A 17,788-nucleotide genomic window follows, 5' to 3' on the forward strand; every position below is an offset into this window, starting at 1 on the left:
TATTATCACATGTGTTAGCTCAAGCTCCACAAAGAAATTCTTAGATGCTCTTCAACTACTATTTCCCTTAAAGTGGCTAACCCAATAAATGCTTACTGATTGGGTAGGTACTCCAACTACATTTTCAAGTGTTTTTACATAGAGAAGTTGTCTAAGTCTGAAGAACGAAAATGACCCACCAACATTCCTAGCTTCTTATACTTAGCCATATTCAAGTTTAGAACATACCTGCAAGGAACTGTGCACTGAAGAAATTCTACCATCTTCTGAGCATGTTGTTTGGAAGAATAATAGAAATCCAAGCCATCTTAAAAATAATAAAAGCCCACATGAAATTAACTCTACAAAAGTAGATTTTCCTCTACTAACTTATCTACATCATGAATTAAATCTGTATCAAACAACAAAATCAAAATTATTAAAAAATGTAAAATATGTTATAGCCACAACAGATTAAGGAAATCACTTAACATCCTGTAATGGTTAATTTTGTGTGTCTAGTTAGCTAGGTTATAATGTCCAGTTGTTTGGTCAAACACTGGCCTACATGTTGTTGTGGAGATATTGTATAGATGTGATTAGCATCTATAATCAGTTGACTTTAAGTAAAGGAGAGTTGGAGACCTCAAATGCAAAGAACTGAGGGTTCTGGAATAAGAAATTACGGCTTAAGACTATACTCTCCACTCCTTCCTGGGTTTCCAGCCTAAGTAATTCAGACTCAGGAGTTCAACATCACTCCTACTGGAATTTTCAGCCTCCAGACTACCCTACGGAATTTGGACTTGACTGCGCCCACAATCACCATGAGCCAATTTCTTATGTTAAACACACACACACACACACACACACACACACACACACACATTCTGTTGGTTCTGTTTCTCTGGAGATCCCAGACTGATACACATTTGTTTGGCCAAAGGATGGACAAAATAAATCAGACAAATTCTAGCTAAAGAAAACAAGACTCACAATTTTAATTTTAGACTAAATAAAACTCCAAGTCCAAAGTAAAATACTAAGTAGAACAATGTTTTATGTAATAAATAGAATAATCTACCAAGAAGATAATAGGAATGTATCTATTAACATAGCACTGAGACGCAGAAAACAAAAACTATTAGAAAGAAAAGAAGAAATTAATAAATGTTACCAAAATGCCCAATCATTGCAGGGAACTGGAACAAGCCTCTCTCATAATAGAAATGATCAAATAGACGAAAAATAGTACGGATACTGAGAACTTGAATAACCAACTAACAAGGTTGATTTAATTGAGATGTATATAACATGGTCCCAAGAAAGAATATATAATTTTCAAACACTCATACAACATGCATAAAATAATACCAAGATAAAAAACTTCAATAAATTCCAAAAGACAGAAATTACTAGACATTACCCAATCACAATGTAATAGTATTAAAAATCAGCAACAAAGGTACAGCCAAAAACAAACCTACCTGCTAAGAATGTTTAAAGGTATTACAAATAGCTCGCCTAAATAGGAAACCAAAATTAAAATTACCTAGGATAACCAAAACAATTCTGAAAAAGATAAACAAAGTTGTAAGACTTACACTTCTCAATTTCAAAACTCACTGTAAAACTAAATAATCAAGACAGTGTGGTACTGGTATAAAGACACATGTAGATCAGCAGAACAGTCTTGAGATTCCAGAAATAAAACCCTTATATTTATAGTCAACAGATTTCAACAAAGGTGCTAAGGCAATTCAAAAGGGAAAAGATGGTCTTTCCAATAAATGGTGGTGGATAATAAGACGTTCACACACAGAAAGATATATTTAAACCTTTGCCTCACAGCATGAACAAAAATTATCACAAAAGGGATCAAAAACCTAAATTTAAGAGTTAAAATAATAAAACTTTTGAAAGAAACCAAAGGAGGAAATCTTTGTGACTTTGAGTTAGGCAAAGAGTTTTAAACTCAACACTGGAAGTGCGACTGATAAAAGAAAAACTGATAAATCAGAATTCATCAAAATTTAAAACTTTCACAACTCAAAAGACACCATTAGAAAATGAAAAGCAATACAGTCTAGAAGAAAACATTTGCAAATCATATAAGTGATAAAGGATTTGCATCTAGAATATATCAAGAACTCTAATAACTCAGTAAGATAAACAATCCAATTAAAAATATGGGCAAAAGATCTGATTAGGTATTTCACCAAAGAAACTACAGGAACAGCTAATAGGCCCATGAAAAGATGCTCAAATATTGTCAGGAGAATGTAAATTATACAGTCAATTTGGAAACACAATGGCAGTTACTTAAAAAGATAAACATAAATTTACCATATGACTCAGCAATTCCGTACCTAGGTATGTACCCAAAAGAAAGTTAATAGCTGAAGTGCTTGATGAGCACAAAAGAAATATGGAATGAGTAGAAGTAGATAGCAATAACTACCAGCTACAGAGCCAATACGGCACTGAGAAAATTTATAATCTTAAGTATATTAAATACAAAATTAAAATAAACTAAGCTTTCAAACAAAACAAAAGTAGAAGGCATCACAGTGATAAAAGCAAAAAAAGAAAAAATATGAATCTGTCAATAAAACTAAACCTAGTTCTTTGAAAAGACTAACCATAATACATAAAACTATGGCAAGTCAAGGAGGGGATTAGAAAAGACAACATTAGGAACAATAAAGATAACTACAGATATGGATGAGATTTAACATTTTGAGAACATACTATATTCAATCTTATGCCAAGAATGTGGAAAGCTAGATGAAATGGTCCATTTTCTTGGAAAATGCTATCAAAATTTATTCAAGAGGTAGAAAACCTGAAAGAAACTAAGATCTTAAAGAAATTTAAAAGATTTACTACCACTACCACCCCCAGAAGGCATTAAACTGTGGATGGCATAAGGGGCAAGTTCTTAACAAACCTTCAAGAGGCAGACAGATAGAAAGGTTAGAGGTATGTCTCTAACATACCTGATAACAAGACTGGACAGAACAGCATAAATATGCATACTATGTTTACACATCTATGGATACGTATCAAAGAGAATCTTAATAAATAGCATTGTTAGGGGTGAAACAAGAAGATAATGATGCCTGATATTTTTACTACTTAATACTCTTCTAAGTTCTTAGCCAAAGGGAAGGTGCCATGGAGAGGGGGAGGGGAACGAAGGAAAAATATGGAAAGGAAGAAATAAAACTATCTTTGTTTACAGATAATTATTTACCTAGAAAAATCAAGAGTATCAACTTTATTTGTGATATTAAGAGGTTTTAGAAAGATCAATATATAAGATCAACTGCTTTCCTGTGTAACAGTGATTAATCAATTAGAAAATGTAATTTTAAGTTTCTATCCATAATAACAAATCATAAAAAAAGCAATACACAGTAAGAAATACCCCAAATCTTAATGATGAGAACATTACTGAAACATAGAAAAAAATTGAATAAATGTGATTATGTGCCAAGCACTGTTTTATATGCCGTGCATAGATTAGCTCATTTAAGCCTTACAATAATCCTATGAGGTAGGTGCTGTTATCATCCTTTCCCTTTAATTAATGGGAAAGCTGAGGCTCAGACAAGTTAAATAACATGCAGAAGTTCACACAGTCAAAAAATGGAGGGACAGACATTCAAACCCACCCAACCTAGTTCCAAAATCCATCCTCTTACTATCAACAAGAAAGTTTTACAAAAAAAATTAATGAAGGCGCACATATTATAAAATATAATTTACAAACCACAGTAGAAACAGAACAAAATACAGTCCAAAAATAGAGCCATGTGTATAAGAGAATTTAGTATATATAACAAAGGAGATATTTCAAAACAGTGAGGAAAGGAAAGACTATTCACTAAGTGAGTATTGAGAAAACGAGCTAAGCTTTTGGGAAAAATTATTACCAGTAAGATTAAAAACCCGAAAGTAAAGCAAAAACGACAAAAGTGTAAGGAAAACTTCCCTATGTAAGACACAAAAATCACAAACCATAACTACATAACTAAAGAATGAAAAGCTTCAGTGACAAACTACAAGAAAATATATGCTCTCACACTCTGTATAGATATGAAATTGATATCTAGAATAACAAACACAAAATCAGTTAGGAAAAAATGGACATACGAAGGATAAGAACAGACAATACACATTAGAGATACACATAAACGGCTAATATACATATGAAAATATGTTCACCCTCATTAGTAATCAAGAAAATGCAAATTAAAACCGGACGCCATTATTCCATCCATGAAGACAACAAAAATTAGAAAGGCCAATACAGTCTTAGCCAGTGTTCAAAAGTGTTCGAAGAAATTAAAACTCTCACAAGTGATGGGAAGGTAAACTGGCACTATTTTGGAAAACAATCTAGCAGTACTCATCAAAATTTAAAATTTGTACACTTTCATCTCATAATTTCAATTCTTCAAATCAATCCCACAAAAATATCACTAAATATGAACACAGACATGTATAAAAATATTCACTACAGTGCTGTTTGTTGCAGCAAAAATGGAACTTATAAACTCATTAGTAAGTGACTAAATAATTAAATATACATTGTATAAATAATACCATACAGCAATTAAAAATGACATGGCAAGATTTCAAGTCTCAGAACATTATGGAATGATCTCACAAATAAGGGGAAATCACCACTATGGCAGATGGAGTTATGTATCCCAGAAAAACATTTTCTTTATCTTAATCCCAATCCTGTGGGTGTGAACCCATTGTAAACAGGACCTTTTGAAGACATTATTGCTAGTGAAGGTGTGGCCAACTGATCAGAATGGGTCTTAATCCTATTACTGGAGGCTATATATAAAGAAAGCCACAGGAAGGAGCCAAAAGCTGGAAGTCAGAGGGAACTCACTTTTTGGGGGTATATACTTTAAGTGGAATTGCCAGGTTATAAATTAACTCTATACTTAACTTTTTGAGGTCCAAGTCTTTTTACTACCCCAAAATTCTGACAGTATGAGAATATTTCTGCCACAGTGATGAACTATAATAGGGTTTTGCTTCCTTAGAATCTTTGGGTCTCTTTATCCCTGAAAAAGTTATTTTGAACAAAATTACTCAGAAAAAAGGTGTATTTTTTTCTGTCTGGTGGCCAGCCACAAGTATCTAAGCACTATGTTAATTAAGCAGACAGTAAGTTACCTCACTCACAAGTGGAACTCATAGTTTTAAAATAAGGAGTTATAATTAAAGAATCTGGTCATTCCTTAAAGAATGATCTCTAAACCTATACTTTAAAGAGACTAAGGGAAAAAAAGCATGTCTACCAGTAGCAAGCACCATTCAAAACCATTAATCTTTAGCATGAAATGTGAGTTTGCTAAAGGATATTTACATTTTATATTATTAAATAAATATTTATCCATCACCTATGCTACATTAACAAGTGCCAAGACAGAGTAAGTCCTAATGAGACATTATGAAATTATGCATACATAACTTTTAGAATTCCATCTTCAAGAAATCTAATTACATCATTTGCATATCACTGTTTATTATTAGTGAGTTTAGGCTTCTAACTTAATGCATCCATTACAAATGCCTCTAGGCATGTGAAAAGCATAAAAAAATTATAATTTATACATCTTAAAAATAATTATCTTTTCCAGTCAAAAACTGATGTCTGCAAAAAAACAAGTCTTTGATGAATTTACACTCAAATTAATCTAGTCACTGGTTTACTCATTTCATAGCCAGATGAGTAACCCTCTGAGGGCAGGGACTAATATTAATTCATCTTTATATTCTCAGATCCCAGAATAGCATCATCAAAAACTTATGATTAATGTCTTGGTTTTCCAGGACTGCCATGACAAATACCACACAATGGGTTGGCTTAAACAAGAAAGTATTGGCTTGCAGTTTGTAGGCTAGAAGTCCAAAATCAAGATGTCAGCAAGGTCATGCTTTCTCTCAGTAGCATTCTGGTGGGGGCAGTCCTCCATCACATAGCCATGTCCTTGGTCTCCTCTACATTTCTTTCACTTCTGGCATCTCCTTATAAGGCCTACAATAATACGGATTAAGACCCACCCTGATTTAATGTGGTCAAACCTTAACTAATAACAACAACTTCAAAAGGTCCTACATACAAATGGGTTCACACCCACATGAATGCTGATTAAGATTTGAACAAGTGTTTTACGGGGCACACGAATCAATCCTCAACAATAAAAAATGTCTTGAATTGGTAGTGCAGAAAGGAGAATTTTGAAGAAAAAAAATTTTAGGTCTAGATACGTACTATCTACTACAGTAGCCATTAGCCATTTAACTATTTAAATGTAAATTTGAACTAATTAAAATAGAAAATTAAAAATTTAGTTCCTCAGTTAGCATTTTTCAAGTGTTCAATAGCCGCATATGGCTAGTGGCTACCACAATGGACAGTGCAGAGAGAGAACTAAGATTGTTTTCTTCCTTGCAGAAAGTTCTTTTGAACAGTACTACTCTAGATATTATTGGTAAAGATAAAAGATTACTTAGGTAAGATGAAAAAAAATTTTTACATCATTTTAAATGCTTTTAAAGTTTAACTCACCATGAATCTCTTTGATACGAAGTGTGTTCTGATGCATTCCATATTTCAAAATCAACTGTTCCAGATAATAAAAAGTTTTTTTGTGCAAGGTCTAAATATAAATGCATTAGATTAATAGATGAAATGTAAAAAAAAAAAAAAACCGCCATACTATCTATATACATAGCACACTGAATTTTTAAAACAAGAACAATCATTAAAGATTATCTAAACTGTAACAGTGATCAATCTCCAAAGGGGAATATTCCAGGGACCTAGACTGAAGGATCTGGAAAGAAGGAAAAGGAAGAGGTTTTACCAACTGTTTATAACTGAACAAGATGAAATACAAGAGGGATGATTCACTAATCATCCTTCTCTCATTACCTTTTGCCTGACTTGAATTACAGCTTTCCAAAAATCCTTTGCTTCTACTCTGTGGCAATCTCCACACATCTGGGGCTGAACAACATAATCTACTACAAACACTTGCTGAAGGATAGCACCATTCATCACCTGATAAAGGAAACAATTATAGTCCTTCATTCTTTCATTTTGAGTATTTTTCTTAATAGAAAATGCTTTAATATTTAACTTAAAATCTTTTCTCATGAATGCTTTGAAGACATCAATAACAAACCAGTCAAATTCAAAATCATCGACTGAATTACACTATTTCAATAAAGGTACACAGGATTTAATTCATAGGGTTTATTGATTAACACTTCAAATTTACCTTATCTATAAGTGAAGTGGATGTGAGGATATTCTTTGCAGGGTTATATAGGTGCTTACACACTTACACACTTACACACTTCCACATCCTTAGGAGAAAAAATAAGGCAAAGAAAACTCTCAAAAAGAATAAAATATTCCTTCATTTAATGATTGCCAAATAGAGCCAATCATCAGAAATCCCCTGGGGAGCTTTTAAAATATATAGATTCCTGGGCCTCACACCCAGAGACTTCTGATTCAATTACTATGAGTCATTACGATGATCAGCCCTAGCTGATATTTTCACTTCAATCCTTTTCCCAAAAAAAAAAGCTTTCTAACTAAGATTATTTCAACCCACTAATCATGAGCAATGGCTGAGCTTCCTAGCAACCACATCATTTGTGCAAATGAACAGAAAGGAAATAAAGGGCTAAAATAAAGAATGCATTATTTTCCTTTAAAATTTTTGAAGTCATAAAATCACTCACCACTAGGTCCTCATTCTCAATACCTGCTCTTTAGCCATGTTGAGAGACTTATGTACTGCTTACCTCTTTCTGAACAGTCAGTTTAACTTTAAGTCTCTTAGAATGGGGCTCAGTCCAAACAAAACCTGCATCTACAAGTCGTACCTTTAATAGAACACAAATGAAAAGAAACGCAATTCCTCACTGAAGGAGTAAAAAATGAAAGAGCAACTCATTAATAAACAGATTTCATAAGATGTTTAAGGAATATGTGATTAGCATCAACTACACACTATCTCTACTGAAAAAAAGATTCATCATCAGAGGTATGGCAACAAGGGTTGCAAAAGTACAATCCAAGGACTATTACTAACCCAACTGATACAATCCAAGCAAAAACTTCTTCCTAAGAAAAGTGCACCGTTCTTTGAATGAAAATTATATTTTAGAAGAAAGCCAGGACCTGGTGACCTCACCTACTATAGCAAACCTCATGAACAAAAGTTTTCACTTGGTTTATTCTACTATATAACAAAAAAATAGGTATATCAGGGAATAGAAGGAAATTTTTTAAAAAACCGTATCAAAATCTTAAGAAAAACTCAAGGTCAGAACTCATCAAGAACATGAAAGACTCTGGAATTTAAAGAAAATACCACTGCTAAAAAAAAAAAAAAAAAAAATCAAAAGAAGGACTGAAATATAAAGTCAAAGAAATCTCCAAGAACACACAAAGAGAGACAGATTTTTTTTCTTAATATGAGAGGGAAAAGAAAGGTTTCAAAGCCAAGAGGGCCAACATTTGACTAACAGAATTCCAAGGGAGAAAAAAGGAAAATAAAGGGAAAAATTTTAAAGAACTATTACATGACACTTTATCAAAGCTTAGAGGAGACAATCTAAATAGCCTTCAACCTGAAAAGGCCCATTTCAATTAAAAATATACCTGTTAGAAGTGAGTGATAATGTTTGACATAAACAACACTGAAAGGGTATATGTCAAGAAGTAAACTGGACTCAAACAAACCCTATTTGTTTTTTTGGAGACATTTATCCACTGATTTTAAGTAACAGGCATAAAAATTTTCTTTCCAGAGCAGTTAATGAAAATAAAAACAAACTTAATACCATTCCCCTAACACTGTAATCTCCTAAATTATGTTTAGCAATGGTTTTATATTTTTTCAGAAAAAATTATTACACATAAAAAGTTTTCAATAATGAATTAACTAATAATTCTATAAGTCTTTTAAATCAAAAAAGATATTTTCGTTTTTCACTTGCCATAAAAAGCATATAATTTTAAAAATGAAAATGGCATCTGTAATAGGGTGCTTACAAATAGTAAGGCTTAATACTTCTGAAAAACCTATACGTACATAAATTTTCTGAAAATGAGAGCTTTAACAAATGCCCATCTACAAAAACTGATTTTAGCTTTTAACCTACCTTACTCAGAGGGGTTTTGATTTTTTTCAAACACAAAGCAAGAAGTTCCCTGGATTCTAAAGCACACTGTATCCAAGTTCCTGGTGGCTGAAAATATCTGAGAAGACAACATATTGAAATCAAACATCTCTCAGAAAAAAACAGAAATTACCACCTATATATATATATATAATATAACAATGATTATTAACCAGAAATGATAATATCCAAAGTTGAGCTGAAGCACTTAAACCAAATATATTTTAATAGTTCCAGAAAGATTTGAATTAGACCAGTAGCTTTAGTTAAAACAGTAATATCCTGACCATCTGAATTCCAATGAGGACGATAAAATACCCAAAAGTTCCCTGAAGCTATGCTCTGAAAAACAGGTAAGAATTATCTCAAAATGGCATTAAAATGGTTTATTATATACTTCCAAAATGCTTGGGAACTGCTTATTTCTCATAAAAAAAAGGTTAATCAAAACCTTACAAAACTATGTATCAGCAATAGCTCAGACTATTCATCTGTTTCAAGTCTCTTTTCTAATTTTAGATTGTAAAATTCAAGTTTTAAATCTTAGATAAAACCTGACTAAATTAAAATTTAAATCCCTTTTTTAGGTCTTTATAAAACAGTGCCTGGAACATAGTAAGTATGCAATAAATATTTGTTAAATACATAGTACTTCCAAATGTGTAATGTGATTGACTTTTTTGCCATTCTTGTTAAATAAGTGAACGTTCTGATTTTCACTTTTAAATATTCAGTCAAAAATCCTACACAGGTCCCTGTGCTTACAACACTTTTGGAGTTACGACTTCACATATCATCTAGTAAAACTCTTTCATTCTGAAGAGGAAACTAAGGCCCAAAAAGATTAAAAGACAAAGTGTTTTCAAAAGCCACTTTGTAGAAACTCAAGACAAATTAGGTCTTCTAATTCTTTGTCCAGTGCTTTTTTTCACTCCGCCATGGTTTTCACTCACCAGTAAATATATATAAAAGATTAAACCTCACACTTGCCAAACCTGCATACTGTAAACTCCCTGAAAGAGTATAAAAAGTTTCAAATATTTGTATGTGTGCTGGTCTGGATGTATTTTGTCCCCCAAAACACCATGTTCTTTGATGCAATCTTGTGTGGGCAGACATATTAGTGTTGATTAAGTTGGAATCTTTGGATTAAGTTGTTTCCATGGAGATGTGACCCACTCAACCATAGGTAATCACTCTGAATTATTTCCTTGGAGATGTGGCCCTGCCCATTCAGCATGGGTCTTGATTTAATCACTGGAGTTCTTTAAAAATGCTGGCACAGACCCAGAGCTAGCTGGATTAGCTCAGAGATGCTTGGAGATGTGGACCCCTGATGTTGGGGCTTCAGCCAAGAGAGACATTTTGAAGACGACCATTGAAAGTAGAGTTTTGCTACTCCAGAGTCTGCGTGGGAGAAACTAAGAGAATACCCCCAGATGCCTAGAGAGAAACATCCTGGGAGAAAGCCATTTTGAAACACAACCTGGGAGCAAAGGAAGAAGACGCCAGCCATGTGTCTTCCCAGACAACAGAGGTGTACCTAAGGCCACTGGTCATTCTTCTGTGAAGGTACTCTAATGTTGATGCCTTATCTTGGACACTATGGCCTTAAGACTGTAACTCTGTAACCAAATAAACCCCCTTTATAAAAGCCAATCCATTTCTGGTGTTTTGCAAAACGGCAGCATTAGCAAACCAGAACAGTATGTAAGCATTTTTTTGGGGAGATATAGTTTTTAAAATTCTCAAAGAGGTCCATGGACACTCCCCTTTTCCCTCAAAAAGAGGCACTGAAGTCCTAGCCCATAAGTAAAGTCACAACCATATAATTTTACACTCACTGGGCAGTTCTTTATCACTCAATAGCCTACTAGATATAAGCTGGTTGTTTATACCATCAACTAAAGAAAGTAAAGAAGGAATGAAACATTAACTTTCAGAAGTCTTCTGCCTTCAAATCCAGTCTCTATTTCACACCATTCTGCATATGACTTGAGTTTCTTTTCCATAACTATGATCATTTTAACTCTATGTGCACATTTGTTTTTTTGAAAAACACTAAGTTACTTAAAATGTAAGATTTTTCAAAATCATACATAGCTTCTAGTAAGTAAAGAAAAAAAAAACTCATGGTAATAACGGGAATATATTCTTAATGATATGTCTCACCCTTACAAACATCAACTCTATCTTAACTACATATATCTTAAACATATTAAATCTCATAACAGAAAAAGTACAGAATCAAATACCTTTAAACTATCTTTACCAGATCATCAGGGCAAACCAGAAAAGCAGATTGTGAAACTGCAAATTCTAAAATCTTTGGTGACAACAGAAATAAAAATTAAATCTCATTTGCATGAGCTTTATTCTATGTATCTTAGTGTAATCTTGGCATATCCTGGCAGCTCTTCTATCTATACATCTCAACTCAAAGTAGGATAAAATATATCACACTGTACCTTTGACACTGTTTGCAGAAGGAAATCGAGACCTGTTTCGGAATGCCTTGGCTGATGTCTACTTTACTTCGCAAACACGCCACACAAATATTGGCTGGATTTGGACTAATCAGAACACCACACTCACAGCACAAGCTTGAATAAAAGAAGTATAAAATTTCCAAATTAGATTTCATAAATGCACTAATAAATAACAAATTAACAAAATAACAAGTCTCCAATATAAGGCTATAATTATGCCCTCTTTTAGAAACTGATTTAGAAACAGAGCAGCCTTCACAGATACAGCAGATAAAGAATAACCTCGGAAAACTGGAACAAAAAACAAACATGGCCACAATTCCAAAAACGGTGAAAATATGGCTACGTCCTAAGGGTCTCCAGTCAGCATTGTTCAACAGAACTCTATGTCACAAGAGAAATGTTCTATATCTATGTGCTGAAAAGCCAGCACAGGACTAACCAAATCTTTTCTAGTAAAACAAATGTCTTATATTAAGTGAAAACAAATGGAGATACATTATGGGAATACAATGCTCATATTCATTGAAATTTCAAATACTTAAATATAACAAAACTGTTACGCCCCTCTTTACTACCCCTACTCAAGTCCACTCTCCAAAGGTAACCATTATTAATAATCTGTATATATCCTTCCAGACATTTTCTATTCAGGTACAAACATTGGCATTAGTGTTTTAGCAATAAAAAAGAGACAATAAATTTCACAACACAGACTAATAGCAAACTTGGGAAAAATTTGAGAAGCACTGTTATTCATCATTCCTTCTTAAAACTGGAATTTTAAATCCCCATTTAAAATTCAGAGAACTCTGTCAAAAATATGTAAGATCAGTTGCCTTTTTCTAATCAAACCACCTGATCTCTAAACACTAAGCCTTTACAAATGCAACTATCTAGTTAATGCCTCAGTTGTTCTGAGCATTGTCCCTAGTGATGCAATGGGAACTTAGTTCACTTACTCAAGGTCCACAGAGGACCTCATAGCTTAGGTCAGGAGTAAGGTATGACATGACGAAAAGAATTACAGCTGCCTGCTGATCTCTTCAGTAACTGAAGATAAACCCCTGAACCTCATCAGGAGAAACTGAAATCTAAATCATCTCTAATAGTAATGATTAGAGAGCCACATATTCCAAAGGCCATTAAAAAAAAAAAAGGCCTCAGCACAGGATCAGACAAAATGTTAACATGTTCCCGCAGAATTTTTTTTAACAGGATTTCCAATCCTATTAAAAAATGTCTAATGATGGCTTAATGATTCATTATAACTGATGGCAGTGTCAGAAACCTAGGTATACCGGGACAGAAAGTTCAAGAACTCTGATGTAGCACATCATTGTTCGAAAGAATAGCTCTATAATGTGCAATGTCCAGTATGCTATGGCTACTGAGCACTTGAAATGCTGCTAGTAGGCTAGAAGAACTGAATATTTATTTTATTCCATTTTAATTAATTTAAATTTAAATAGGCACACGTGGCTAAAGGCTACCATCTGGGATCCTGCCTATCTAGAAGGATATATGGTGACTATTTTAGACATCTTAAAGCATATATTTACTACAACAACTTTACTAACTGAAGGTGAATTCAATTTTCTAAAGAATTAAGAAGACTTTCAATTTTTCCCATTTATGACAGAAGAATCACTTCTAAACAAAGCTTTCCCCATGGTTACAGTAAGTTTCAGACTCACTTTAACATCTTTAAATTTAACGGGAATAGGGAAGAAGGGACGTAACTCACATGTGTCCAGGGCTGCGGTCGGTGGATTCTGCCATATATTCCATTGTTCTGCAAACCCTATAATTAAAAAACAAGAAACACTAAAATGCTTGGTATTTAAATTATTTATTCACCTCTTCATACAAGCCTTTCTCCTGACCCTTTAAATACCGGAATAAGGGCTTCGTAAACAGGAAAGTAAGAAAACCAACTCCAGTTGGTAACTGGAAAAAGCAACTTCTTTAGGATGAAAACCAAGCGATTTCCAGAGTTTCCCACCTTTGACCCTCGAGCCAAGCTCGGCCGCTGACCTCAGGTCTCATCTGGGCGCCAACCTGGGCGGACCCGGCACGGGGTCAGTGAAGGCCAGGGCCGCCCCAGGGTCCCTTCCCCGGCCACAGGGACTCCACCCCACCCCAGCCCCCGTGCCTCTGCCGCCGCGCAGCCGGAGCCCGCGGATCACTCCTCAGACCCCGAACCCGGCGCGCGCGACCCCTTGCGAGCTCCCGGCCGCCAGTGCACACGCGGCGCGCACGCGGACCCAGACATAATCTGGGTTCCGGTCAGGGGAGCCCGTCCCACCTTCTTCCTCAGGTACTCTGTGCGCCGGCAGCCTCGGTCTCGATACCCGGAACCTACTCAGAGCCTCCAGGTGGGGCTCAGTTTTGCCAGAAACCCCCAACACAACGAATCCACAGCCACCTCAGCGGCTACCACCACCCTCTCCGCTACGCTGAAGTTCTCGCGAGAGACGACTCGAAATCCCGCTCCCGAAGGACGAGAGTTGAAGAGTGGGGCGGAGAAAAGGGAAGGCCTGGGAGAAGGGCTCTGGCCGCAAGAAAGGAGAGGGGGGAGATAAGTCCTGGAAGATCCTTTAACTCTACAGACGGAGGTTTTTATCTCTTTCGTTTTAGATTAGACAACGTAATTTTCTTGGAGATAGACTAAATGGGCGTTTTAGAGTTTTATTAATTTTAAGTATCTTCAGTATCTAGCAAGTAGTACGTGCTCAATATCTGTTGACCAATGAAATTCTACACAGAACTTTCAAATGCAGCGTTTTTTTTCACACTGTTAAATGTGATACCATATTTGTAATATCAAGTTGTCATTTATTAGAGATTAGTGCAGAGGAGGTTTTTAGGGAGTGCTCTTGGAATCAATACCTGTGGAAGGGAAGGAAGGGAAGCGCTGTTGGCAGAGGGGGTCGTTGTACTGCTCTGTATAACAGAGGCCTCGGCTAACCCTGCAGGGAGCGCTGAGGCTCAGATGACCATCCATAGTTTTCCCGAGGGGACTAAGCCTTTGTCATTGATGAAGCATTGGATGTGACTGCCTCAGAAAGGGGCATCACTTTGGATGAGGTTTCTCGGCAGCACTTCCTGCAGGTGAAGAATAAATCCTTCATTCCTGAAGGGGGTCCTGGGCAGCGCAAGCGTATACTCCTGTCTAGTAGAAATGATACAAAACCCAGACTCGAAAGGCTTTGTTTCAAAGTTCAAGATTTGCAATATGTAGACTCTGGGCCTAAGGAGTTAGTTACTTTACCTTCTGAGCCTCGGTTTCCTCCTTTCTAAAACTAATAATCCCTACCTCATAAAGTTGCTGTGGGGATTGATTTAAGATAAAATATGTAGAAGTGCTTATTAAACTGCAGAGAACTATTATGAATATAGGTATTGTTATTCTCAAGTGAAGAAAAGATCCTTAACAGGAATTTAATTTGATAACAAGGAATGGTTTGTATTTGACACATCCAAGGTATAGAATTTGAAACAGCACACTTGCAATGTTGCTTCACTATTAATTTACAGTATAAAGAAATTATTTAATAAACAAAAGTTTTCTGCATTCATTTTGTGAAATCTGTACTAGATAATCATTCTATAATTTAGAATCTGTGTGTATCATGCTTCAACAAAATGTTTTAAAAATACAAATAAAATCTTATGCTGATCGTGGGACGGAGAACATCTTCTTGACCAAAAGGGGGATGTGAAAGGAAATGAAATAAGCTTCAGTGGCAGAGAGATTCCAAAAGGAGCCGAGAGGTCACTCTGGTGGGCACTCTTACGCACACTTTAGACAACCCTTTTTAGGTTCTAAAGAATTGGGGTAGCTGGTGGTGGATAACTGAAACTATCAAACTACAACCCAGAACCCATGAATCTCGAAGACAATTGTATAAAAATGTAGCTTATGAGGGGTGACAATGGGATTGGGAAAGCCATAAGGACCACACTCCACTTTGTCTAGTTTATGGATGGATGAGTAGAAAAATAGGGGAAGGAAACAAACAAACAGACAAAGGTACCCAGTGTTCTTTTTTACTTCAATTGCTCTTTTTCACTTTAATTATTATTCTTGTTATTTTTGTGTGTGTGCTAATGAAGCTGTCAGGGATTGATTTAGGTGATGAATGTACAACTATGTAATGGTACTGTGAACAATCGAATGCACGATTTGTTTTGTATGACTGTGTGGTATGTGAATATATCTCAATAAAATGAAGATTAAAAAAATAAAAAATAAATAAATAAATAAATAAAAAATCTTATGCTGAATCCCAGTACTGTATATGAAACAGAAAAAATAAAATAATGAAATTACAATAATACTTCAGCAGTTTCTCCATTATTGCAAATTCCAGAATGTCAGCAATTGCACTTACAATGTTTTACTGTAGTTTTTAAAAGATGTCATCATTGAATGAACTCTAATTTTTTATGTTAATGATAAAGAACTACTATAATAGTTGTATACCTGGAAACATTTTATAAAGATGAATTTCATAGGTATCATAGAAGAGAAGATAGAGAAAAAAGCAGAAATAAATTTAGATGCACTGAAATGTCTTTCAACAATAAAACTTGGTATACACTGGGTCCTGAAAGACAAAAAATCAGCGGATATGAAACCAGCATTATTGCTCTGATCCTTCCTTTCAGCAATTGCTACTACATGAGTATCTCATTTGTATGGAAATCCTCTGAACTTCTTCCTCTCAGATGATCTCAAGGATGGTCATTGCTCTGTTTTCTCATTTCATTCCTATAGCAAGAATAGAGAAGATATCAAAACTGCACCTATAATGACCAGCCAGTCTGAAGGTGGTGGGGAGAATTTGCCTCCCAAACTCTAAACTACTGCCTAGAAATTAATTTATTTTGATGATGTGGGCATTTCATATTATCTGAAGCTGAGTTTCAGGACACATTACAAGGATGTAAATAAGCAAATTTTTGATGTCAGAAAAAAGTACTTTCTAAAATGTCTAGGTATAAAACTGATTTATTTTAGAATACTTTTCAGTTAATTGAACCATGGCTTTCCAATTAATCTCCCAAAAGAATAAAAAGAATGCCACACCCTTCGTCTTTGAAACCATTCAAGAACCGAGAGGGTCTCCTGTAATTATATAAAAGTATCACTGACAAGTGCCTGAGGGATGAAAATTTAAAACAATCTCTCCTTAGAAGTAGCATAAAGTTTTATACTAATAAGGCCAAATATTAGCAAAATTGTGTGACTTTTAAATACATTTAAGAAGTTCAAGCACAATATAAACATTTATGACAATTCTTTCTACTCACTATTTACTATATGGTTTCTATGCAAAAAAATTTTGAAAACATCCTCCTAAATTACAAGTACAGTTTTAAAGTGGATGGGAAAAAAGAAATTTACTAAAATAAAATTATTTTTAAAATGATTATTGAAAAATAATCCAAGAAATATTTTTCAGAATGAAAGAACATGAATTTACAGATTGAAAGAATCCACCAAGTTCTCAACAAAATACATAATACATACCAGAGATCATTACCATAATGTTTCAGAACATTGGTGATGAAGGGAAGATTTAGAAGCTTCCAGAGAGTAAATGCAGCTCACATATAGAGAATCAAGGTCAGAATGGCTTCAGACTTCTCAATAGCAGCATGAAAAACAAGAAGGCAATGGATCAATGCTTTCAAAATTACAAAGAATGATTTCCAACCTAGTATTCTATTCTCAGCCCAATTATCAATTTTTAAAAATGAATATAGAATAAGGACATATTCAGCCATGGAGAGTTTCACCTTTCTAAAGAAGCTAGTGAAGCATACAAACCAAGACAAAGAAAGGCACAGGATCCAGGAAAAGCAAAGAAGTTAAGCAAATTCCCAGGGTGACAGTTGTGTGCTGGACATGGGGCTTCAGTCCAGTTTAGAGTGACCACATGGCTCTGGGAGAGACTTGTACAAGAAAATAAAAATTAATGACGTATACAGCTGTTTCTGAATATCTTGAAAGGGAGATTTAAACAACTGCAAAGAGTTTGAAATTGAGTTAGTGATAAGTATAAAGAAAACCAAGC

The 17,788-nt window shown here is 34.7% G+C and overlaps 1 protein-coding gene across 1 annotated transcript in view; it reads right to left on the bottom strand.

The window, feature by feature from the left end:
- NMD3 (NMD3 ribosome export adaptor) overlaps window positions 1-14,167 on the bottom strand; it is a 42,109-nt gene extending 27,942 nt beyond the window's left edge. The window contains exons 1-8 of the mRNA XM_037841502.1: window positions 14,011-14,167; window positions 13,450-13,506; window positions 11,682-11,816; window positions 9,196-9,292; window positions 7,831-7,911; window positions 6,947-7,075; window positions 6,581-6,671; window positions 229-307 (exon numbers count right to left, since the gene is read on the bottom strand). Coding sequence (XP_037697430.1) covers window positions 229-307; window positions 6,581-6,671; window positions 6,947-7,075; window positions 7,831-7,911; window positions 9,196-9,292; window positions 11,682-11,816; window positions 13,450-13,493 — 656 coding nt within the window. The 5' untranslated portion in view covers window positions 13,494-13,506; window positions 14,011-14,167. The remainder of the gene's footprint in view (window positions 1-228; window positions 308-6,580; window positions 6,672-6,946; window positions 7,076-7,830; window positions 7,912-9,195; window positions 9,293-11,681; window positions 11,817-13,449; window positions 13,507-14,010) is intronic.
- Between the last annotated feature and the right edge of the window lie 3,621 nt (window positions 14,168-17,788).

Source organism: Choloepus didactylus, chromosome 1 (genome assembly GCF_015220235.1).
Source record: "Choloepus didactylus isolate mChoDid1 chromosome 1, mChoDid1.pri, whole genome shotgun sequence".
NCBI classification, from domain to species: Eukaryota; Metazoa; Chordata; class Mammalia; order Pilosa; family Megalonychidae; genus Choloepus; species Choloepus didactylus.